Raw genomic sequence first — 24,758 nt, forward strand, 5'->3', positions numbered from 1 at the left:
GCCTAGGGCTGGGGATTTTATTTTTCCCAAAATGAGAGGGTCTGTTTCAGTCAATGTTAGAAAAACTCATTGGCCTGAATGCATACCTAGCTTTAACTTCCCTTTGACATTTACTATGTAAGGGGGGGGGGGGGAGGGTATCTTGCACACATTATCTCATTTAATCCTCTCAAAAACTTCATGAGGGTAGGATAATACAGATGAGGAAAGTGAGGGTCAGAAGGGCTGAGCCTTGAGCCAAGGTCCACTGCTAGCACATGACAGAGCTGGGATTTGAACTAGGGTCTGTCTGGCTTCAGAGCCCTCTGCCCTTAACCACCATATGATATTGGCCAGTCAGTTGTCAGCCCAGACCCTCCCCCAGCCACCCCAAGCAATGCCCCTGATCTCCGAGGCCACAGGTAAAGGAAAGACACAGTCTCCTAAAAGTCACTCTTCTTTATTCCCCAGTACCCCCGATCTCACAGCATGGTCTGTGGAGAAACTCGGCATCTTGCCAACTTACAGGCTTCCCTGACTCTCTGCATGGCAGCTGGGCACCCCACCAAGGAGCTGAAGCGGCTCCCCTGCACGATGCAGAATCAAGGTTTCTCAGTCCTCCCTCAGTCCCCTTCCCAGAGCACAGGGCCACACAGCAGCAGCTTGCTATGCCTATACCAGGAGAAGGTGGGGAGGGGCCCAGAATGCAGCCATCTCTTAGTTGGCAAGAAGTTGGGATCTGGGCCTTTGGTCTAATTTAACCTGAGGCAAGTGAGGCCCCTGGGGAGGCTCTGGAGCAGGCCCAGGCTACACCCCTACTCAGTAAACCCAGAAGTCTTCACTGTATTTTGCCGATGTCCATCTTCTTCATAGACTTGGCCTGAAAACACGCAGGGTGCAGAAGGATACAAACAACAGAAGTCCCAGGTTCAGCTCTGCTGAGAGCCGCCATGACAGAAGAGGACTTCTTTCACCTTGTCCACAATGGTGCCCACCTCAGCCATGGCCCCTAGACCTAGAGAGCAAAGTTCTGCTGTGGCCTGCAGACCGAGGCAGGGCCCATCCCCCACCCACCCTGCTCAATGCCCCCCCGAGTGTTCCACCCAAAGCCCAAAGCCTTGAAGGCCAGAGCCACCTCTACCTGAGCCAGACCCATCAAATCCCTTCCAAGGCACCCCCAGGACAGGACCCAGTAACAGTTACGGGAGCATCATGACTGTATATGGGCTGCGTGCCAGGGACAACGCAGGCCCTTTACAAACACTACCTCATTTAATCTTACCAACTCTGAGAGGAAATAGGACTTCCATTTCCCAGATGAGAAAGCTGAGCTCACAGAATGGTTTTACCCAAGGTCACAACACACTGGGGTGTGACCCCAGAGCTGAGCCCTTCTGCGACCCTGGGCCGTGAGCCTGGCCAGATGCCCACCTTCATCTCCACACACCAACTTCTTGGCCACACAAGGAATCTCCACATAGCCGAAGGCCTTGAGCAGGCCCACCTGCTGCGCGGTGACGGGATGCTCCCACATGACGGTGTTCATCGCCGGGCAGAAGAGCAGGGGCTTTCGGCAGTCCCAGGCCCGGATGACACAGGTCTGTGAAGAAGGGCCGGAGTGGGGCAGGCGGGTGCCTGCTGCTCTGGACTCCCAAATCCTACCCACCATCCTCTGGGTCGCAGCCAGCTTGGGATGACCGGGTGACACTTGTCTGTATCCCCCTACCTCGAATCTCCTCCCCCTCTCCCCCTCTCCACAGGTGCTGGCACAGGGCCTGACACACAGGAGGTCCTCCAACACTCGCAATGGCCCAGCCACCCCCACGCAGACCTCCACTCCTATGCAGAAAGGTGCCTCTGAGCCAAACCACAAGGCTTCTCCACTGTGGGACACACGCCACAGACAGAAAGCAGCCAGGTGAGCAGAAGTCAAGCTTCACAGTTACCTCCCAAAGCGAAGGCTCAGACCACTCATCAGGTGCGGCTCACCTACCCCAACACAGGCTCTACTTCGAGGCTGACTAGAGTTGGGCAATGAGAACACCTGCCACGTGACAAAAACTCTCTCATATGTATTATCCCATGCACCCTCACCGCAACCCTGCAAAGAAGGTGCTGTCCTGTTTCCCAGATGGGGAAGCTGCACTCCCCACAGTCCCACGGAGACAATGATCCGGGGCATGAAGGTTTGCACGCCACCCAGTGTGATCCTCCGCCGAGGCCATCCCGCCACGTGCATGCCAGAGCAGCTGTGAGAGGGACCCACCAGCTCAGTGAGTTGCAGAATCACACAGACCTTGGTTCAAATCTTGGCTGTGCTATGTACGATTACTGCTAGCCGTGAGAACCTGGATGAATAATTTAACCTCAGGAGTCTTAGCTTCCTCTCTGCAAAAGCTCACTGGATGGTTGTGAGCACAGAAGGTGAACACGCTTAAGGCTCTTCACACAGGGCCTGGCCTCAAGTACGGGCTCCAGAAACAGTAGCTCCTGTGATTACTACAGGCACAGGCTCCCTGGACCAGGCGCTGCCTGGGAGAGAAATAAGCCTTGGGACCCACAGGAGCGTGCTCCCCTGGGCCCTCACTGCTCCAGCACCTCCTTTCCAGCTGTGGGCCCCTTGGGGAGACAGTGGTCAACACAGCCCTTCCCCGAAGCGCAACCCATCTGGTAAAAGATGGGGGAGTCCAGAAGACAATGCCGTGAACAGGCCAGAGCTGATGCCTACCCCTCTCAGTGCCCCTGCCCCCTCCTGGGGATAGGAAGGAAGTGGGACAGCACACAGCCTCAGGATCTGGCTGCCTGTGTAGTCCCAGACACCAGCGTCTGTTTCCCACCAAGTCCTCCCAATTTGGCAACTGGGCTGAGTGGACAGTTTCAGTCACACTTCCTCTTGGCCCCGTGCCACCTGCCGCTTCTGCAAAAGTCACGAACATACCTAGAAGAGCCCCCTGAGTGTCAAGTACAGTGGGGGCTGGGCTGGGGTTTCTGAGTGTCTTCAAAGCAAAGCACACCAACAGAGAAGAAACCAGTAATGTCCGTGTCTCATGCCTCTCTAGCTTTCCCACCTCATCTCAAAGCTCAGTGCTTCCTGGACAAACCACAGCTCCTCTGAACCTTCTGGCAGCAGGAGGGATGAAAGGAGGCGTCAGTTCCTACAGTCACATCTGTTTGGCCAGTGCTGTATTCAGTACCTCAGGCTCTGCCCCTGAGAACCCACCTGGGTGGAGAGAAGGCCTAGATTCTGATCAGGAGGCCAGCTCCCAGTTGACTGGTGACCCAGGGAAGTCACCTCCTGTTTCTAGATCTGCTTAGATATTTAAAAAAAAAAATTTTTTTTTTAAGTAATCCCTACACCCAACGTGGGGCTCAAACTCGACCCTAAGATCAAAAGTTGCATGCTCTGCAGACTGAGCCAGCTAGGTGCCCCTCTGCTGGGCTATTTAGCACACAGAAGGGGCCGGGGCCCACGCAGGTGAGAAGGCGGATGGAGATGCACAGCACCCAGGCCAAGGGCCTAGAGGCCTGGTGCACAGGTCACAGGTCACAGGTAGCATGCTGCTCTAAAGGCCCCACAAGTTCTGGGTCCTGGAAAAGGGACAAGGTCTGAAGGAAGGGGGCAGCAGGGTGATCTTTTCAGGGATAAAAGGACAAAATATCTTCTGAGTGAGGACAGAGCCACAGAGCAAGGATGACGACAATTTAAACTTTATGAGATTTCTAATTGCCTGAAATATTTGTGTGTTCAAGTGAAACCTTTTGAGGAAAAAAAAAAAAAAAAAAAAAAAAATTCCTGGGGGAACATATTACATTGCTCAGCCAACTCGGGAGGAGGGAACCCCCAAGACTTCAGGGAGTAGGAGCAGCTCTGATGAAAAAAAAAAAAGGAAGCAGCACTTTGGAGAGGAAGAAAGGAGCCCTCGGAGAGCCAGCCCAGCCCAGGGCATGACGCCCAGAGGCCAGTGTGTTTCATCCCACCAGCTAGTGCTGGCCAGCCAGTGGGAAGCCCAGAGGTCACACACAGCCCAGACCCACTGAGATGAAAGTGGCCAAGAGCCTCACCTGCTCCTACTGCCCGGTCAGCCATGCACCAGCCCCACTGGGAAGCCTTCCTGGTAACACTGCCCCTAGGCTCGCCCCTCTCTCTACCCCCCTACCCCTGCTCCTTGCCACACAATCTGTGTGTTGCTCTTCTTCTGGTCATCCTGTGCTCTTATTCAAATGATGCTTCAGTCACTAGCAGATTCTTCGAGAAGTGCCTTATGCACCCATCAACAAGCATACAAGGAGACTAAGTTCCTGTCTGACTACCAAAAACTTTGGCCCAGCTTATCACATTAAACTCTGAAAAACTCTTTGCTCTTTGCCAAAGTAGAATAATTACCTCGTACATACAGTATTCACTGAACACTTACTATATGCCTAGAACTGTGCAAAGTGGTGACTCCACTGTCAAAGGACCGACTGGGGTCATTTAAGGCTGTACCACACACCAGAGCACATTCCCTTCTCACCTGTACGGGTAACCAAAAACCCTCTCCTTCCAGACTGAGAGCTCCAAGTGTCCTATGGGTCCCTCAGCACGGGGCCGGCTCATGATAGGGAAAAGCTCAGTGCACAAGGGAAGTGGGTAACAATGGAGAGGGAGGAGGGGAGAGAGATCACACACCTAGCTCCTCCCAGGATGATCACATAAACAAGGCCTTTAAGGACAACAGTTCCCTGGAGGTCCCTTAGGCCTAAGACAATCCCCACTTTGTGTAGCTGGACTTCTGTTCCTCTCCTCCACCATCCACCGGCTGGCACCTCTCACCCTTGCTCCTCTCTTCCTCTCTAAGTTTTCCAGAACATACAGGAAAACCGCATTTCTGCGGCCAATGCTACAGGAGAGATAAGTGTGCACAAGAGATCCATGAGGAAGTAAACACTCTTATCAGATTGCACATGTGGATGTCCAGATCCTGGGGAGAAGGCAGAGCTAAGGGGGACAGGCAACGGGGCCAGGCAGGGAGACCAACGGACGAGCATGTGGAGGGTAGCCCGTGAACGAAGGACAAAGTGTCAAGGGGCAGGTGAGAGGTGGATGCCCTCAGAGAATACATACAAGCTGAGTCCATCCATGTGCCCACTTGCCGGAACACAGGTGAGACCAGGTGGAGGGCAGGGGGTCCAGGGGGCAAACCAGCCCACCATAAAGAATTCCAAGGCAAGAATCCCATACAAAGGCAGTCCTGCAGCTCAGCAAACTGGGAGTGAGGCCCAGGGAGGAAGCAAGCAGAATCACTCACAAGCAAGTTGTCACATATACCACTGGCCACCTTCCCCAGGGTGTTGGCATCAAGAGGAGCCACCAGCATGAGATCTGCCCACCTCCGCAGGTCAATGTGGAGAACGGGGTCGGATCGGCACTTCCACATCTGGCAGAGGGAAGGAAATGGGGTCACTGAGCTAGCTACTCTCTCAGCATGGAGGGAGGAAGCCGTGGGGGGGCAACGCAGGCCAGGTGCACTAAGTCAGAAACTGAGGAAGACCACCTGAGCACCCCGGCCCGAGTCCACTGCTGTTCCTCTCATAGCTAAGCTGGTGAGCACCGGCTGTGGAGCCAACCGCCTGAGAGAAACCAGGCCTGAGGAAACAAACGCCCCTTGTCTCTCCAAGCTATTCCCTTTATGGTTTGGTTTTCAAGAGAACTGACATCTGGCAGGGAACTCCTGGCCTGTCTGCTTGAGGCGGATGCTTGGGTTGTCCAAGCCAGTGGAAGGGCTCTGGGGCGGTGAGAATGGAGGGGGTGGGGTGGAGAAGACAGGCCAGCCAGAAATGTTCTAGGCTGAGAATGTTTAAAAATGCCTGGCAGGGCACCCCTGTGAGGCCCACACTCGACGTCTGGTGAATCGGCCGGTGCCCGCCCCTCTGCGGGAGAGGAGAAGCAGAGCCCAGTGGCCGTGGGAAGTGAGGCGCTCTCGACAGGCCTGACACTGGGAGCCACGTGGACAAGGGTGGTGGGAAACAGAGCTCCTCTGTGGTTTCATCAGCCCAGATAAGTACAAGGACACTCCACCTCAGGCACAGGGCCAAAGCTGAGCTCTGCCTGGGGTGGGAGGAGACTTCAGGCCTCCCGCAGGCCAGAAGCTAGACAGATGTTTTCCTCATCGCCTCTGCCCAGAGGGCCCTGACCACTGACTTGAGCCCGGCCTGTCTGCTCTGGCCACCAGGACTATGAACTGCAAGGAGGACACTCCTGTCCCGTTGGTGGAAACACGATGGAACTCAGCCCTGGGGCCCCCAACACTGACCTCCCATTCATCAGCGTCGCTGTAGAGAGTGACAGGAATGTCCTGGGGGCTGTAGAAATGTTTGGCTCTCTCGGTGGTGACCACTGCTACTTCCAGCTGTCACCAAGAAAAAAAATAGAGGCGGGGAGAGAGAGGGAAAGAAAACTGTTACCAGAGCCACAGGCCTGGATGCCACACGGGGCCAGGCCAGGCAAATGCTTTCTTCAGGGCCTGGCTGTGGAGACTTCTCCCTCCTCGGCAGGGAGCCCCATGTTTGCATAGCTACTTCCGCTGTCACCCAAAGGTCAGGCCCCACCAGATGTGGCTGTTTCACTTCCCTATTTGAGGGGCTGCCGAGGAATGAGTCACCAACTGCCCAGTGCATATAAAGCTGCAGGCTCCTGCCACTCAGGCAGAAAGACAGAGGCAGCCGGGAAGGAATGCAGGGGAAGAAGGCCGCAGAAGGCAGGAGGGGCCACTTCAAAGAGGCTCACAGGTCCTGAGCTCTAATCCACACCGCAACCCTGCCCTCTGCAGGCCAAGGTACCAGGGAGCTGGGGCCTGGCTTGCAGTGGCTGTATCCAAGCCCCAGAGAGAAAATAGGCGGTCGGTCCCTTCTCTACTTCTAGGAACCAGGCCTCGGGGGCGCTGGTTGCAGACAGACTCCAGGAAAACCAAACCTGGAAGTGTGCCCTTCACTCATGGGGCAAAAATGAAGTTCACCTCCACACTACTCATTCACAAGTAATTAATAAAGCAAACAAGGGGGGGGTGGCTAAGGTGCTCAGAACAAACGGTTGTGAGAAACAGCACACGTAGTGTGGACAGCGCTAGACCAGTTGCCAGCATTTGTAAAATGAGATGTTAAACTAAGACGGCACAGTAAAGGGGCTCAGAAGCGGCTGGGAGGCGAAGGAGATATCTCTGGGGGACATTTATCCAGGAGAGAGAAGAGTCAAGGGTGACAAGGGCAGGATCATCAGCTGACTAGAACAGGAATCACGTATGGCATGCAGGCCAGATCCAGCCTACAGACATGCTATTTGGCCTGCATGAGGTTATAAACATTTTTGAGCCAATATATACAAATCAGGAGATTTCACATAGAAAATCCAATTTCCTGGCTTCTCTTGAAAACTAAAAGCTCTGGCACGGCCCAGCCCACATTCCTACTTGATAATGGTGGTACTGCAGGTATCGTGTAACGGCCGCCTCTCGGAATGGGACGTGCCCGTGCCAACTCCGGTCCCCCAACCCTCCCTACCGTGTCACTGAGGGCCCCCTCATGCTTCCTGCCTACCAAGCGACAGCATTCTGCATAGCATGTAAGAGCAAAGCCGGCAGCAGGCAGCAGAAGTCTCAGAGAGACAGAGTGCACAACTTCAGGTCTGCCGCTCCTAGCTCTGCTGGAGAGCTCTCAGGCGTGTCCGTTCTCTCTCACTCCCCTTAGAACCTAGCATCCCCAGAACCTGCACAAAACCTCGGTGACCTTTTTTTTTTTTTTTAATTTTTTTTTTTATTTATTTTTGGGACAGAGAGAGACAGAGCATGAACGGGGGAGGGGCAGAGAGAGAGGGAGACACAGAATCAGAAGCAGGCTCCAGGCTCTGAGCCATCAGCCCAGAGCCTGACGCGGGGCTCAAACTCACGGACCGCGAGATCGTGACCTGGCTGAAGTCGGACGCTTAACCGACTGCGCCACCCAGGCGCCCCTCGGTGACCTTTTTAAAGGTCATTTAAACCAAACTCCCAGTGAGCACTGGAGCCCTTTCTAGGACAGCTCTGAACAAGATGGCAGTGGGGCACCTGGGTGGCTGAGTCAGTTAAGCATCTGACCCTTGACCTCAGCTCAGGTCTTGATCTCGGGGTTGTGAGTTCAAGCCCCACGCTGGGCTCCACGCTGGGCTTGAAGCCTACTTAAAAAAAAAAAAAAAAAAAAAAAAGGCAGATGAACAGGGCTGCCATCTGTCCACAGAGCTCAGCCCATGGGCCCAGCACAGATAGGGAGAGCAGAGGGAGGCAGAATGGTGCTGAGACTCTCAAGACACAAGACAGTGACAAGGTAAGTTATGGGAATGGTAAGTCAGAGGTAACCAGAAGAATAGGCAACTTTCAAACCAGCAGAAGAAAGCTCAATCTATATGATAAAGGAGAGGAAAGAGAAAACAAGAAGCAGAGGGCACGTGACAAGTAGAAAGCATTAAATAAGATGGCAGAAGTTTAGCCCTAATAGAATAGTAATACATAATGAGCTAAGTTCTCTGATCAAAATTCAGACTCTCATATTGGAGTTTTAAAATTCATCAATCACATCAAAAAAGACACATTTAAAACAAAAGGATATATTGGGGTGCCTGGCTGGCTCAGTTGGTAAAGCATGCCGATTTGATTTCAGCTCAGGTCATGATCTCCCAGTTCTGGAGTTCGGGCCCCATGTCGGGTTCTGCACTGACAGCACAGAGCCTGCTTGGGATTCTGTCTCTCCCTCTGCCCCTCCCTACTCGTGCTCTCTCTCAAAATAAATAAATAAAACATTTTTTAAAATTAAAAAAAGAATAGGGGCTCCTGGGTGCTTCAGTCAGTTAAGCATCCGACTCTTGATTTTGGCTCAGGTCATGATCTCATGGTTCACGAGATTGAGCCCCACATCAGGCTCTGCACTGACAGTGTGGAGACTACTTAGGATTCTCTCTTTCTCTCTCAAAATAAGTAAATAAACATTTTTTAATTAAAAAATAAAAAACAAAATCTTAAAAAAGGATACATAAATGTTAAACAAAAGAATAAACTTTCAGTTAAATAATGTGGATTCAACTTTGCTCCCTCCCAAAGCCCAACGAAATAAAAGTAAAGGGATTTTTTAATGATATAAACCAAGAATGAAAAGAGGACCAAAAAATTAAAAAATGAAAATGAAAACAAACAAACAGAAAAAAAACCCAGAAACCAGCAGTTAAGACATGTCAACACTCTGGAAGATCAGATGAGATCAGATGAGATCAGATGCTAATGTTTTTTTATGAACATTCAGGGAACAACAACAAAAAAAAGCCTTGGAAATTAAAATTATAAACAGGAAAATAGAAAACGCAATATAAGTTTAGAAGAAATCTTCCAGAAAGCTGAACAGAAAAGATAAAAAAAGATGGGTAATGTTAGAAAAATAGATGAGAAAGTCAGAGGATCAATTCAAGAGGTCCAAAATCTGAGTTCCAGAAAGAACAGAAAAATGGAGGTGAGAAAATTATGAGAGAAATTAAAGGAAACTTCCCAGAACTGAAGAACTCAGAGGTGGGAGACAGCTCTTCTGCCTGCCCGGTGTTTGGTGAGGCTCAGGCGACCTGGAGTAAAAGTCCCTGGCACCCACTGAGTGTCTGCCTACAGAGCCTGAGCCCACATCAGCTCTTCTGGAAGCAACATCCTCCTGCTGACATATACGGAGTTTGCAATCAGCAAACTCAAAAGAGTTCTTCTCACCCCTGTTGCTGCTAAACCACAAACCCCAGCCTATAAGTGCACAGCTACTTTTCTGGTCCGTCACGCTTCCCTGGTAAATCCCACTTTCCAGAGGAGGCCCACAGAGAGTTCCTAAGATCTCAGTCCTCTTAGCACCACCATCAGGAGCCCCGCTGAGACATGAATCCAAATCCTGAACATAAGGTCAAGAGAAAAGTTCTTCCACAAGGTCCACAAGGTGGGGGTGAGAGATGATGGGAAAGAATCAAAAACGGATCCTTTCTGGGGCAACTGGGTGGCTTATTCGGTTAAGTAACCAATGCTTGATTTCGGCTCAGGTCATGATCTCATGGTTTGTGGGCTCAAGCCCCACATCAGACTCTGCACTGTGACAGTACAGAGCCTGCTTGGGATTCTCTCTCTGCCCCTCCCCTCCCCTCTCTCTCAAAATAAATAAATAAACTTAAAAAAATGTTTAAAAAAAAAAAAAAAAGGAACATTCCAGTTCATCCTCTATCCTGAAATACAGAAAGCAGCTTCCTGAAGATCTAGTTCCCCTACTTTCCCTAACTCCCAAAATGCCTGCCAGTTCTCAAGTGAGGACTGTGCCAAAGGCCAGCCTTCAGAAACGTTCCCAATTTGGTAATGGCCCTGTTCTGGGGCTCCCTCCTCCCTCTCAGCTACGCCTACATCCCCACTCACGGTTTGAGCCCTGCCTTCTCTGGCCCCTAGGGAGTTCTGACCAGGGGGCCAGGTAAGCCTCCCACTCTGGGCCCCAGCATGAATTATTCCTCTGAGCTCCTCCCCCAGTCTCTAAATCAATTCCTTCTCTGGCTACCCTCCCAGGTTACATAGTCATTGTTAGGGAGCGTCCTGGGGTCAATGTCTTTACCTCAAATGAAGAGAATGTGATGAGCCAACCTTCTCCTTGCCCGTCCCCTGACCCCACTGAAGCAGCTACCTCTCCTTGGCAGTGACCCTGACCCCCAGGCTGTCCAGCAGGCCCAGGCCAGTTTTTCTGGTTTTAGAAGGATGTCACTTGATCTGATTCATCAACCCCATGGGCTTTGTTCTTTCATTTTCATTTACTCTGCCAAATGTCCTAGGAGCCAAAGGCTAGGTCCTGGGTTTGCACACACTTTAAAAGGAAAAAAAAAAAAAAGGGATATGTTGGGTTACCTTCTGAAATACTAAATAACTCAGACTATTCACTCATTCACCCTGACCTTTCCCCTAGCAAATGCCAAGGAGCCCTGGAGGGGCAGGAACCCTCTTTTCTCTTACACCCTCCCTGGGTCCTGGTAGAAGTAGGGCTGGGATGAAAACAATCTCCCCCACATTAGAGAGTTCCTGAAAGGCAGCTCTGTGCTTGGTCCCCTAGTGAGACCCCTGCCAAGAGTTTTTATATCTAATATTTAAAACCTGAACTTCTTTGTGTGATGCGATTGAGGTTTGGCCAGACTTTATTATATAAGCTGTCTGCATTTTGCCTGGCATTTACAGAGGTTCCTTCCTGAAACCAGTTGGCAAGTCTAGTTTCCTTTTCTCTGCTGAAGGTACGTTAGCAATCCCATCTGGGGTTCCTGGAGAGTCAGAGAGGGGAAATGGAAACAGATTTTGGGATGAAACCTCCACTTTGACTTTTAGGCCCCGAGTCTGGCCCGGCTGCCTCTGGGGCAGACTACCAAAGGATCTTGGGAAGCAGCACTGTCACGGCCATAGGTTGAGACAAATCCCATGGCCTGACTTTTCCCCTCCAATCCCATCTCTGGCCTCTACCTATAACCAGGAGCCAGCAGCACCCCCTCCCCAAGTTCAGACAACCAAAGATGTTTCTGAACGTAGTCCAATGTCCCCTGGGAGGCCAAACTGCCCCAGTTGAGAATGACCACGCTGCAGGATTATTCAATAGAACTCTGCAGCGATAGAAACATGTCATACCTGTGCTGTCCCCTATGGCAGTCTCTGGCCACATGTGGCTACTGAACATTTGAGGTGTGGCTAGAGTGACTGAGGAACTGAAGTTTTGGTTTTATTTAATTTTAATAATTTAAATTTAAATTTGAATGTGGCTAGTGGTTACTGTATTAGATAGCACAGCTCTGGCATATAGAAGTAAAGGAGAGACCCAGTGGGAACCCCCAGCTGAGTGGCCCCAAAAAAGCAGGTGTTTCTAGTAGGGCGTGTGATGATGGCTCCACAGGAGGCTGTAAGGATTCTAAAGTGGAAGCACCTGCCATGATTTAACCTACAAGATTTGGTGGCTCAGGCCTCTGGGCTGACACACACAGCAGAGACTCTGACACTGAGCTGACCGGTGTTGACACTGGCAGTGCCCAGGGCCTGGAGAGCAGCCAAAAAGCTGACCCAAACCTGAGCATGGGGGCGGGGGTGGGAGGGTATACTAGGAAAAAGGACCCTTGGTGCCCAGAGCAGTTAGCACATAGGGTGGGGAGCTGTGGCAGTGGCGGCCTCATTAACAAATACCCCAGAGTGTTCCGGTTGGCTGAGTGGGTGTCCCAACTTATAATGTTCCAGCTCATAATGATGCCTTGACTTGTCAAACATTTACTGAGTCTACTATATACATGGGGGCCAGGTGGGGGGAGGTGGTCTTGGGCGAATCCCCTTCCTCTCTGGCCTCGGTTTCCCCTTCTGAGCCATGAGCCATTTAAACCACATGGCCTTCAGGGGCCCATCCAGCTCACTATGCTGTCCCAGCCCTCTTGTGGCCCTTGCCCTTTCCCACCAGGCTCTGGGGGCGGGGGGGGAGGGGGGGGGGAGCCATTCTCTCCTGGGCCTCCCTGTGGGCCTCCTGGGGGAGCTGGTGTTCTGGTCTCACCAGCCCTTCCTGCCATTCAAGTGAGACCAGGCTGCCAATCCCTCTGTGCCCTTCCCCAACTACAGAAAATTCTCAAGAACAGAACTTGAGAGGCAGACTGCAGAGCTGACTCCCTGGAGGAGCGGGCCAAGGACGGAAGGGGCTGGCCAAATCAGCAGAAGCCCAGATAAGCGCCTCAGACCACTGCTATTGAACACACCCCTTTCCACAACACTACCACAGAGCAGGCAGGTGGGCCCTGCCCAGAAAGAAAGGAAAACCTCAAACCAGGTCCTGTTTCTCCTGCTTCCTTTCCTCAGCGAGCATTTAAAGAAAAAAAAAAAAAAGCATACAGTTACAAAGAATGTTCCATAATATTCCCACTAAGAGTCCCACTGATTTTAAAAATATACACAGAGGTTAGAAAATTAAGATTGAACACAATGATACCAAATGTGAGTCTCCTTTCCTGCCCCCTTTTCTGCACAAAGGTAACTACCTCCAGAGGAAAATCTGTAGGCAGTAACTCAGATATGTGAACATAGAAAAGGAACCAGACAATACGCCAGCGGTCAGCAAACTTTTTTCTATAAAGGCCCAGATACTATTTTCGGTTTTGTCACAACTACTCAACTCTGTAGTAGCAAGACTGCAGTCACGGGCAATACTTAAACAAATGTGTGGCTGTGTTCCAATAAAACGTTATGGACACAGAAATTTGAATTTCACGTAATTTTGTGCTCTCAAAATATTCTTTAAAAAATTTTTTAACCACTGGAAAATATAAAAACCATTCCCGGCTCACAAACCATACAAAAGCAGGTAATGAGTCCAGATTTGGCCTGTGGCCCATGGTTTGCTAACTCCTGTACCAAACTCATTTCATTTCTATCTTGAGGACAGTCCCACATCAACACAGAGATCCAGCCATTGTTCTGAAGGGCACCTGTCGTCCACTGTGAGGCTGCACCAAAGCTCTCTCTCTCCTTGGATGTTTTGTTTCCACTTTTTTGTTTTAAAATTATAAACAATGCTACAATGAACATCCTCCTACATATGGTGAATTTTGGCACACTATAGGATTCAATCCTACAGGTGAATCAAGAGCTATGAACTCTTTTGACCTCTCCAGACACTGTCAAATGGTCCTCCAGAGAAGCAGAATTCACTTCACCCTGCACGTGAGTGGGAACTTCTTCCCCTCACCCTTGACAGCCCTGAATGTCCTGACAGGCATTCTAGAAACGTAACCTTCTCTAAGCTCAAGGCCTGCCAACTCCCCAAATGGCAGACTCTCTCCACCTTTAGAAATCCCCTGCCAGAGGTGCCTGGTGGCTCAGTCAATTGAGTGTCTGACTCTCTCAGGTCATGATCTCATGGTTCGTGAGTTCGAGCCCCGTGTTGGGCCCTGCACTGATGGTGTGGAGCCTGCTTGGGATTCTCTCTCTCTCCCTCTCTCTCTCTGCCCCTTCCCTGCTTGCATGTGGTCTTTCAAAATAAATAAACTTAAAAAAATACTAAAAAAAAAAAAAAAATTTAGAAATCCCCTTCCGGCTCCAGCCCTGCTGACTTCTGCCCTGGCAAAAGCTAAAGAGGTGTCTGTCTTCTCCCAAGAGAGAAGAGTGCCCAGACAGAACTGCAGCCCAATTAACATGACAATTATGGAACTGCAAAAGCGCCCTGAAGCTCCAGAATCCCAGGACCTTCTCCCAGGCTGCCTTCAGGTCCTATTCCTTTCTGCCCTCACATCTAGAACCTTCCACCACTAGTGCCAGAAGAGGCCTTGGAGACAGATCATTTTAGTACTCCCCCCCCAACCCCTTCATTGCAGGGCTGAGAAAAATAGGGACATATGAAGACCTAAGTTGCCCAGAATCCTTTTGCTCAGCTGCCTCTCTTGAGGTACAGCTGACCCCCACTATCCAACTTCCCCGATCATATAAAGGCTCCAAGGCTTCTTTGCAAGGACCATTCTTCCTGAATGCTGGTATATGGGTCATTAGGCCAAATCCACCCCTCTCCAGCACCCCCTCACAATCTCCCTGGTCTGGCTCTAGCCATGCCTGGGCACACTGGTGAATCAGGAGTAGAGGCATACCTTGGGATATGGTGGGTCTGGTTCCAGACCACTGCAATAAAGCAAATATCACAGTAAAACTTTCTTCAGTTTCCCAGGACATATAAAAGTCAGGTTTACACTGTAGTCTCTTACATGTGTAAGAGCATTATGTCTGAAAAAGCAAAGCGCATATCTGCAGGATTGTGCTGTAGGAGTGCTGACAACACCGACTCCATATTGGACTCTCCATCTTGTTCATCCTGTGCAATGACCTCCCCGCAGATGCATGTATGTATGCCCTGACCAGAATGCAGGAAGGTTTGTTTGGACAGAGGGAGCCACTTGAGGTAACATACATATGACAGGCACACAGAGGGCATCACTTTAAAGCTTTTTTTTTTTTTTAGTTTATTTAGAGAGAGAGAGGCAGGGAGGGGCAGAGACAGAGGGAGAAAAAGAGAATCCCAAGCAGGCTCTGCACTGTCAGCACATAGCCCGATGCGGAGCTTGAACCCACGAGCCACAAGACCATGACCTAAGCCAAAACCAAAAGTTGGACGCTTAACCCACTGAGCCACCCAGGCGCCCCAGAGGGCATCACTTTAGAAAACCACCACAGAAGATCTGCGCACAGAGGGCACCACATTAGAAAACTACTCTGACCTCACCACAATGACCTGCACTCTATAGAAGCTGTGGATTAAGGTCCAGACTTTGCAGAGAATAGCTGCATAGCGCCTCGGTCATCATCTGCCCAACCTGCCTGCCCTCCCATTCATCAGTAAGTTACCCTGAATAAATCTCTATAAACGGTATGGAGTAGCTCAAAGTGCCTTCTCAGTCTGGAGGATACTTTATTCTCTCTCACCCACTTCTAACAATACCTTAATTAAAAGTATCCTATTGCTGGGGCACCTGGGTGGCTTGGTCAGTTAAGTGTCCAACTTCGGCTCAGGTCATGATCTCACAGCTCGTGAGTTTGAGCCCCGCCTCAGGCCCTGTGCTGACAGCTGAGCCTGGAACCTGCTTTGGATTCTCTGTCTCCCTCTCTCTGCCCCTCCCGCAGTCTCTCTCTCTCTCTCTCAAAAGTAAATTTTTAAAAAGCATCTTATTGCTAAAAAAGGCTAACTCATCTGAACCTTCAGCAAGTTGTAATCACTGATCACAGATCACCATAACAAATAATGGAAAAGTTTGAAATATTATAAGAATTACCAAAATGTGACATAAAGTGAGCAAATGCTGTTGGAAAAATGGCACCAGTAGACTTGCTCGATGCAGGGTTGGCACAAATTTTCAATTTGTAAGAAAACTCAGATATGTACAAAGCACAATTAAATTAAGTATACCTACAGTTATGAGCCATGTCTGCAGACTCACTCAGCTCCCTGCACCCCACACTTCAGATGCTTGTTTGCTGGTCAAACTCTAGCGATGCCCAGGGAGCTCAGAAAAGACCCAAGCATATGAATTCACGATGTAGGCAAAGGGCTGAGAAGGACCTTTCCAAGTGACAAAGACTGCTCCTGGGGGTGACCCAGAAAGACGGCAAAGGGGAGATCAGTACCATCAGGGAGTAAGGGGAGTGCGGGGGGTAGGACGAGAGGGAAAGCCACTGCATCGAGGCCAACACGAGGCAAGCAAGGATCCCCCTTTGGTTACCAAAACCTCACAAGGACTCCGCCAAGCAAACCCAGGCTCTCTGGAGAGCTGTTCTATCTGCAGGAAGAGGTGAGAAGGTGGCAGGCCCCTCCACAGGAGCAGATGGACTGTGGCTCCCACGGCTCTTCCCACATGGGCTGTCTCTCACCAACCCAACAACCCCACCACGTGCCTGGCCCAAAGGACATGACAGCAAGGGGAAAGAAAAGGGTGAAGGAGAGGAAACACACACTGGTAAGTGCGTCCATGTGCCAGGAGCTGCACCCAGTTATTGGCACAAGATGAGAAACTTTTATTTCTATCCCTTCTTGAAGCCTTTACAAAAGCCTGAGGGGATGGGTGGCAGTAATCAGCTTTATTTTTCATTTAAAGTTTATTTTTTGAGAGAGAGAGCGAGCACCAGCAGGGGAGGGGCAGAGAGAGAGGGAGAGAAAGAATCCCAGGCAGGTTCTGCACAGTGTGGAGCTCAAACCCATGAACTTCGAGATCATGAACTGAGCTGAAATCAAGAGTCAGATGTTTAAGAGTCAGATGTGTAACCCTTAACCAACTGAGCCACCCAGGTGCCCCACTAATCAGCTTTATTTTAATTTAATATTTGTTTATTTTTGAGAGAGAGAGAGAGAGAGAGTGCGAGCGGGGAAGGGGCAGAGAGGCAGACACAGAATCCGAAGCAGGCTCCAGACTCTAAGCGGTCAGCACAGAGCCCGATGTGGGGCTCGAACTCACGAGCCACGAGATCATGACCTCAGCTGAAGTTGGGCACTTAACCAACTGAGCCACCCAGGTACCCCAATCAGCTTTATTTTAAATGAGAAAGGCAGGGGCCACCTGGGTGGCTCAATTAAGCGTCCAACTTCAGCTCAGGTCATGACCTCGAGGTCCATGAGTTCGAGCTGCACGTCGGGCTCTATGCTGACAGCTCAGAGCCTGGAGCCTGCTTCGGATTCTGCGTCTCCCTCTCTCTCTGCCCCTCCCTCACTCACACTCTGTCTCTCAAAAAGGAATAAATGTTAAAAAAAAAACAAAACATAAATGAGAAAGGCAGGCTCCAAGAGGCCAAGTCATGGAGTCCTCTCTCCTAGGTCAGTGCCCTTCTTGCTGCCTGACTTTCAGCTTCAACTCCAGCCAGAGAGGGAGAGCAAAGTTCCTGCTCCACACAAGGCTTGTCCCCACAGTGGGCCAGGCCAGAAGGCCTGGGGTGGGCTGGAGAGCCTCCCCACTTCAGGCAACCCTTTCCTCACACCCCTGTAAATGCTGGCTGTGTGGGATGACAGGAAGCTGTGGAGTTGCCATTTCCCTCCGCTCTGAGGCTGCCCATCTGTTTCCTGGGATAGGACGCCCTGCCCCCACTCACCCCCAGTCCGGAAATTCACTTGCTCTGGGGCTATGGGAAAAGGGAACTGTATGGCTCCCTCCCTCCGGAGGGGGCAGAGGCTGTCACCGCTGCAACAACCCTTTCCAGGCCCCAGGCCTCCCCCGCATTCCGGGTGTAACTAGTCAGCTGTACCAAAGGTGCTGGGCATGTGTCTGGGTGCGGGAGGCCACAGGTGGTGCTCTGGGCAGTACCAGCACCTGGCCTCAGAGCATCCATGAGACTTACCTCCCTTCCCCCTTCTGACCTGGCTGGCATCCCTGGCTGCCTTTCACTGCTTGTTCCGCATGAGGGGTGGAGTGAGGGGGTGACTTTCTGGGTAGAAGTTTGTGGAAAGTAAGAAGAAAAAAAAATGAAAGATTTCTCACCCCTGCCTTCCGTGCTGACATGGTCATCTGCAGGTGAGCACTGCCCCCTGCTGGACACACTGGGTACATGCACCTGTGTTACACGTTAAGCTATGGGGCAGATACAAGGAAAAAGCACAGCCTGGGCCCCAGCAGTGTACACACAAAAGCAATGGGCAACAACATGAACAATATCAAAGGCAACCAATGATCCCATATCTTGGTCAAGATATGGTCAAACTCTAGTCAGTCTCCTATGTGTCCCTTTTTTGACTAGGGCCATCTTGGGGCCTGGTCCTTAAGAGCAAGATTCCCATTAAGTGGGTTTAGCCAGAATCCCCCACCCTCAATGTCTAACCAGCCTGGACAGCTCATCAGGCTCTTCATCCCTCAACAACCCCCCCCCCCCCGGGTGATTCATCACCCTGGCTTGCCTGCACCAAGAATCCTGTCAGGGCAGTGTAGCCAGAACCCTCCTTATTCCTGATGTTTCCTCTTAGTAATTTCCCATCCACTGCCCTCCACCTGGCTCCTTGCCTATAAATCCCCACTCTTCCTTGTATTTGTAATCAAAACCTAGTTCTATGCTGAGGCCTCTTTTCCCGTATTGTGATAGGTTTTCTGAACAAAATCTGTTTTTACCACTCTAACTACTGCCCATCTCTGGGTTTTTAAAAAAAAAAAAAAATTTTTTTTTTAATGCTTATTTATTCTTGAGAGAGAGAGAAACAGAGCATGAGTGGAGGAGGGGCAGAGAGAGAGGGAGACACAGAATCTGAAGCAGGCTCCAGGCTCCAAGCTGTCAGCACAGAGCCCGACGCAGGGCTCATGAGCCAAGCCAAAGTCGAACCCTTAACTGACTGAGTGACCCAGGCGCTCCATGGTTTGTTTTTTTAAGTAGGCATCACGGCTAGCATGGAGCCCAATGTGGGGCTTGAACTCACAACCCTGAATCAAGACCTGAGCTGAGACCAAGAGTTGGATAGATGTTTAACGGATGGAGTCACCCTGGTTTTTCTTTAATGCATCAAATGAGTTTGTTTGTTTGTTTGCTTGTTTGTTTGTTTATTTTGAGAGGGAGAGAGAGCATGCAACCCAGGAAGGGGCAGAGAGAGGCAGAGACAGAATCTCAAGCAGGCTCCACACTGTCAGCATAGAGCCCAACACAGGGCTCGAACTCACGAACCATGAAATCATGACTTGAGCCAAGACCAAGAGTCGGATGCTTAACCGAGCCACCCAGGTATCCCCAGTATTTTATGTATTTTTAAGTAATTCTATGCCCAACCTGGGGCTTGAACTCACAACCTGGAGATCAAGAGTTGTGTGCTCTATCAACTGGCCATCCAGGCACCCCTCATCAAATGAGTCTGAAAAGGAACAGACCAAAGCCACATGGGTTGAGGCAGGCCAGGAAGGCTTCCTTGTGAAGTATTTGTGCAGAATTTAGAGAGGCAGAGGAGCAGGAGGGCAGCACAGCCTGGCAGGGCCAGGCCAAAGCAAAGGCCATCAGGGTGGAGTATAGGCAGTGGGCGTTCAACAGACAAATGTAGGACCTTAGATACTAGACAAGGAAATGAGGTTCTTACCTGCTGGCTTTCACACGGTCTAAAGCCTTGAACTTTCCCCACAGAAGAATCTGCCCCAGAAGCCCAATATATATAAAAACATAAAACTAATCAAAATTGAGGTACCTCTCCCCAGTACACTGTGGTGGCCCCTAGGCATCTCTGAACACATGAAGGAACGGTTTAAAACCAGAGCCACAGGCAATGGGGTACCCCTAAGGCTCCAGTGCATTTGGACTGACAGGACAGCCATAGTGTCTAACAAAGAGGGAGAACAGAGCTGCAGTGTTCGAGACGGAGTGGAAGCAGGGGTAGGGAGTCCAATGCAGCAAGGGGACCTGATGAATGTGCTACATTTCTGCAGCCAGCCTCCTCCCCCGCCAGAACCTCAGGGAACCAGGGTCAACACATGGGAACACAAACCCTCCACTAGCAAAGCATTCCTCCCCTCACGCTCTGTCCACACCTGCTAATCTAGCTCCGGGTTATACTGGACTGTCTCAGGGACCCCCTACACATCAATGCACACAGAGGGCTTCCACAAACACCATTAACAAAAACCCCAAGCACTGCATAAAATGGGCTGGCTCCAGGAGCAGCAGCTCTCCAAGGCCAGAGGCTGCCATGCCCGTCTAATAAGGATACTCACGCCAGGAATGTCCAAAAGCCTAGACACCAGAAGAGGCAACTTCAGGGCTGCCACACTCCCAGTGACACCCACGAGGACACGAAACTGTCTCTTCGCCAAGGGTGCAGCATGTGCTGGACATGACGCACTTGATTCCATGTGGGGTCTGATAGCTTCGAATCCTGGGAAACTGCCAGGACTGGCCTCCAGAGGGCTCTATCAGGATTTAAAATCTAAAAGCAGAACAAGGGGTACCCACTTCATTCATATATTCGACCAAAATGTACAGAGTACCTAGGGCCAGATGCTGGGGTTGCAGAGGGGTCAGCAGTCCCAGCTGCTGGGAGAACACAAGTTAATGAGGTCAGATACCCTCACCAGACACAAGTCAGTCACCATGTAACACAGCCCAGTGCTGTGAAGAACATCTATACCGGGGAGTGCCTGCCCAGGAGTAACTGTCTGAGAAAGTCAGAGACCAAAAAAATGACATTCAGGTTCAGTCCTGAAGGACGAGTACGTTTTCCAGAGACAGAAGAAAATAACTGTGCAAGAAGGAACCATCTCACAAAGGTGAAGAGGCCTAAGGAAGGCGGCAGGTTTGGGGAACAAGGAGAAGCTTAGTAATGAGGCTGAAGTGCGATGGGAGGTTGGGGGTAGCAGGAGGTAAGGTTGCAATTAGGCCAAGGGCAGTGAGGGCCAGGGTGAGTTTTCATTTTAGAAAAACAGTGCTGGCGCCGACTGTGGAAGGGGCCCAGGACGCGGAGATTGGAGGAGGCTGGGCTGACTGAAGGGAGTAGCGGGATGGGACAGGTGCAGGGATGCTTGAGAGGTGGTAAAACCCTAGGCAACAAGGGGACTTGGGTGCTCCCGGCAGTTGAGAGATTGGCCTCTCTGTCACTGTCCCAGTATCTCAAACCCTACAAATCCAAGTCCAGGAAGAAACAAGCATAAAAGGGATGTTGGCCACCCCCATGAGACCAGCTGCTTAGTCTCTTCCTCTGGCCCTCAGGTGTTGCCAGAAACCAGTGCCCACGATAATATGACTGATGGACACACCAAAACCTATACTCTACAAGCTCGGCCAGCAAAACGTACCCGCTCCATCAGGACAATCACTGAGGGACAGTGAAATCTAGCACTGGGCAAAGGAATTGTGGAAAACATGCCACTGCCTTCAGGGAAGTGAGCTGAGAAGACAGGTGTCATACCTGCAATCATCTGAGATGGGCCCTATTCTGGGAGGCACCTTTCTGGTGATCAGTGATTCAATTTGTTCATCTGTTTCCTTGCCTCTTCCTCTATACTTCTCTACCACCACTGCTGCCACCAGCAAGCTCCCTGCACTGTGACCAGGTCTAATTGTCAACCACCAGGCACCTGCTGGATGAATAATAAACTGCACCTTCTAAAGCAAGGTGGGGCACAGAAGTCTGGCTGATGAAGCAGGAGCCCTAAGCCCTGTCCATGGTTGGGCTCCCGAGCTGGTGTGTGACCTCAGTTCTGGGTACTTCCCTCTGTGGACCTGTCTCTTCATCTGAAAAATATGGAGGTAGGACCAGGTGATCTCCTTCCAGCTGAAACCTGAGTCAATGTATAAAAGAGAGCAGTGAGGACTCTCTGTAGCAGAGTCCTGGCAGATGCACTCAAAATGGGCAGAATCAGCAGCAAGAGGGGACACCAAGGCCAACTCCAAGGAGAAGCATCTGTGAGTCACGCAGTGGCTACCTCAGTGACTGCACACCCAAAGGGTCTTCCTCTTCACTCCACCGACCCCTTGGCTCCCTAGGGTCTCTTTGCCCAGTATTTGCCTTCGAGACTCAAGCACACACCCACATGAGCTGAGGATCATATTTGGGTCTATTATCCCACTCCTACTGGAAAGGTCTCCCAGAGGCCCAGACCCAGGGGTTAATCAGCAGGAGGTTAAGCACAGGCCAGTTCCCTAGAGCAAGACTCCTCCAAAGTTCCATTTGCCAGTAATTTCAATCTCTGCTCTACATCAGGGCCTCAGCCAGGGCCATGCTTGCCCAGAGCAGAACTGAGTCTACTCCAGGGCCTGGGGAGCCCTGTTAGCAACTGGCAAGGTCTAGAGGGCTTATCTGCAAGCTCCTTCCCAGGTCTAATCAGCACGCTGATTAGCACCCTCAGTAGGTGATGGGAACACATTTCTTGACTCTCCAGGGAAACCTACCTTCCAGATCTCAAACCCTGACACTGTCCCGCCCCAGCCAACTGGTGCCAAACCAGAGACTGAACTTTGTTTTGGCAGACCCTTAACCTCCTCTACATCAAGCTGATGATCATTCCCAAGGAACATGTTACTGAAAATAATCAGCTAAACTTAGGGCACAAATGCATGTTGGCGACTTCAACTACTTCCTCACAGTTAGGTGGTATAGCCCGAGATTTACTACTTAGCCTACTGAGCAAGTTTTGCTAAGGGCCAAAGCCTACCTACCTTTCTAGAAAAGTGTGTGCGTGTTGCAGGTTGGGGGGGGGGGGCAGGTGTACTTGAGGAATAGAAAGTGGATAATTTAACCGTTTGAAGGCGAGGTCAAATTGGTTCAACCCAACAGTTATGTGAAGGGTGATAGCTGGCAGTTCTTTATGTTTACGCTCAAAAAAGATCAAATCCCAAACCAGTAGGCCCATTACTCTAGTTAGTTCCTGTTGGAACCACCTATTTACACAGCCAAGGTAGCTGTTGACAGTGCTTGATTCTTCTGAGCTTTGCTGGACTCATAGGAACTGTTGAGCAGCAGGAAGAGTTGGCAGGCAGAGAGGTTGTAGGGCTGAAGCCTATGATTACTGAGCCTCAAGCTCCCAGGACATCAGTCATGCAGGTAAGCCACAGCCAGAAAAATGGCAGGTTCTCTATCTACCCTTTAGAAAGACAGGGCCAGAATAAAGAGCCTCAGCTTGTGGCAAGCTTGTGATGTGTAAGCCTCCTCTGTTGAGTGTAATTAGGGCAAAGTAAAGGTTTCAGGAATACCTGCCAGTCACAATAGGGGCATGTGTGGAGCCACACAGAACCAGGGCTAAAAAAAGGGCCAGAGAGTAAGAACCCTGCTCAACACAGGAACAGTGAGGGGCTGGAGCCTAGGACAAAGCAGAACCAAACATGGGGGGTTGGGGGAAAGGGAGCCAGGATGCCCTCACTGCTGGCTTCTGCTCTGGCCTTCTCCCCCACCAGTCAACACACTCTACTCTCTGCCCCCATAATAATGAACAACTTCTAGCTCCCCCAAATGTCACCCTGCTCCCAAACCCAAAGACACTAAAAGGCCACAGGGCACTTTAAATCCCTGGCTCCAACGTAAGGCAAGGAACTCAAGAGAGAGCTCAAGGGGCTGGCAATCTGCTAAGACTGCTCTTCTCGCTCACTAGAGGCAGGGATGCTTGACTCCGCAGCTTCTGAAATCCCATTTAGGCACTCCTGAAGCCCACGTGTTGGGGATATATACATATATTATATGCCACATTGTACATATTTTATATATATTTGTATTACATTAAACCATATGTAACATATTCACACACACACGCTAGGAGCAAGGTGGTTACAGCCACTACAAGAGATGTGTGGGAAAAACCCTGCTCCCCAGACATTCACCACTTCCCCTACTTAGGAATGTCTCCTACTTATCCTCTGGTACAGGCTTCTAAACACTTCTAAAGACAGTAGGAAGTTTTCTTCTGGCAAAATTTAGCCTCACTCTAATTTTTAAATACCATTCAGCAATTTTAGGAGGATCTAGGGGATATAATTCCAACATGCCAAGGCTCTGCATTTTCTATTTTACTAACTTTTAAAATAAAGGGAACTGAGAGGCGCCTGGGTGGTTCAGTCGGTTGAGTACCCAAGTTCAGCTCGGGACATGATTTCACATCTCGTGAGGTCATGATTTCACAGCTCGTGAGTTCAAGACCCCCAACGGGCTCTGTGCTGACAGCTCGGAGCCTGGGGCCTGCTTCGGATTCTGTGTCTCCCTCTCTCTCTGCCCCTAACCCACTCGCATTGTCTCCCTCTCTCTCAAAACTAATAAATAAACACTAAAAATAAAAAATAAAATAAAATAAAATAAAATAAAATAAAATAAAATAAGGGGAACCGATAGGGCACTAAATGCATTTAGTTAAACGGCACTAAACAATCGCAGTGCAGCAAAAAGCAGGGGTGGGAACGCACAGATACAAATCCCCCACTCCGGACTCGAGCCAGAAAGAAGTCCCTAACGCTCCGGCCCACGGGCAGATAGGTAAATTCAGTCCCAAAGGTTCAACAGTCCCTACGCAGACATAGCGGCTAATCCACAGTGGCGAGCAGAGCTTCACCGGCATAGATAGGAAACTGAGGTCACACACACACACCTGCAGACCCACATCCTTCACACTCACACGCACGCGCGCAGGGACAGTAAGGTCACACACAAACAGTCGCAGATACACAATCAAGCGAAGCTCCTCGAACCTCCCTACCACCCGGCCGAGAGGACACAACCTCCAAGTACCCTGAGATTTCTCTCCAGCACCAGACGCGTCTCGGGCAGCCCCAAATATCGCGAGATCTCAGCCGCCACTCCCGCCG

The 24,758-nt window shown here is 50.6% G+C and overlaps 1 protein-coding gene across 3 annotated transcripts; it reads right to left on the bottom strand.

The window, feature by feature from the left end:
* Nucleotides 1-423: 423 nt before the first annotated feature.
* On the bottom strand, nucleotides 424-24,735 carry PPCDC (phosphopantothenoylcysteine decarboxylase). 3 transcript variants are annotated; one of them, XM_030317669.1, is made up of 6 exons: nucleotides 24,682-24,735; nucleotides 20,189-20,400; nucleotides 6,273-6,368; nucleotides 5,268-5,396; nucleotides 1,411-1,579; nucleotides 424-994 (listed from the first exon to the last, which is right to left on the bottom strand). In XM_030317669.1, exons 2-6 carry the CDS (start codon nucleotides 20,324-20,326, stop codon nucleotides 909-911), a joined length of 618 nt encoding a protein of 205 aa, XP_030173529.1. In that variant the 5' UTR covers nucleotides 20,327-20,400; nucleotides 24,682-24,735; the 3' UTR covers nucleotides 424-908. The 3 variants fall into 3 exon arrangements, with proteins under 3 accessions (XP_030173529.1, XP_030173531.1, XP_030173532.1); XM_030317671.1 differs by having other exon boundaries at nucleotides 24,672-24,692; XM_030317672.1 differs by lacking the exon at nucleotides 20,189-20,400 and having other exon boundaries at nucleotides 24,682-24,730.
* Nucleotides 24,736-24,758: the final 23 nt, after the last annotated feature.

The sequence above is a fragment of the Lynx canadensis genome, chromosome B3 (genome assembly GCF_007474595.2).
Source record: "Lynx canadensis isolate LIC74 chromosome B3, mLynCan4.pri.v2, whole genome shotgun sequence".
Taxonomy (NCBI): Eukaryota; Metazoa; Chordata; class Mammalia; order Carnivora; family Felidae; genus Lynx; species Lynx canadensis.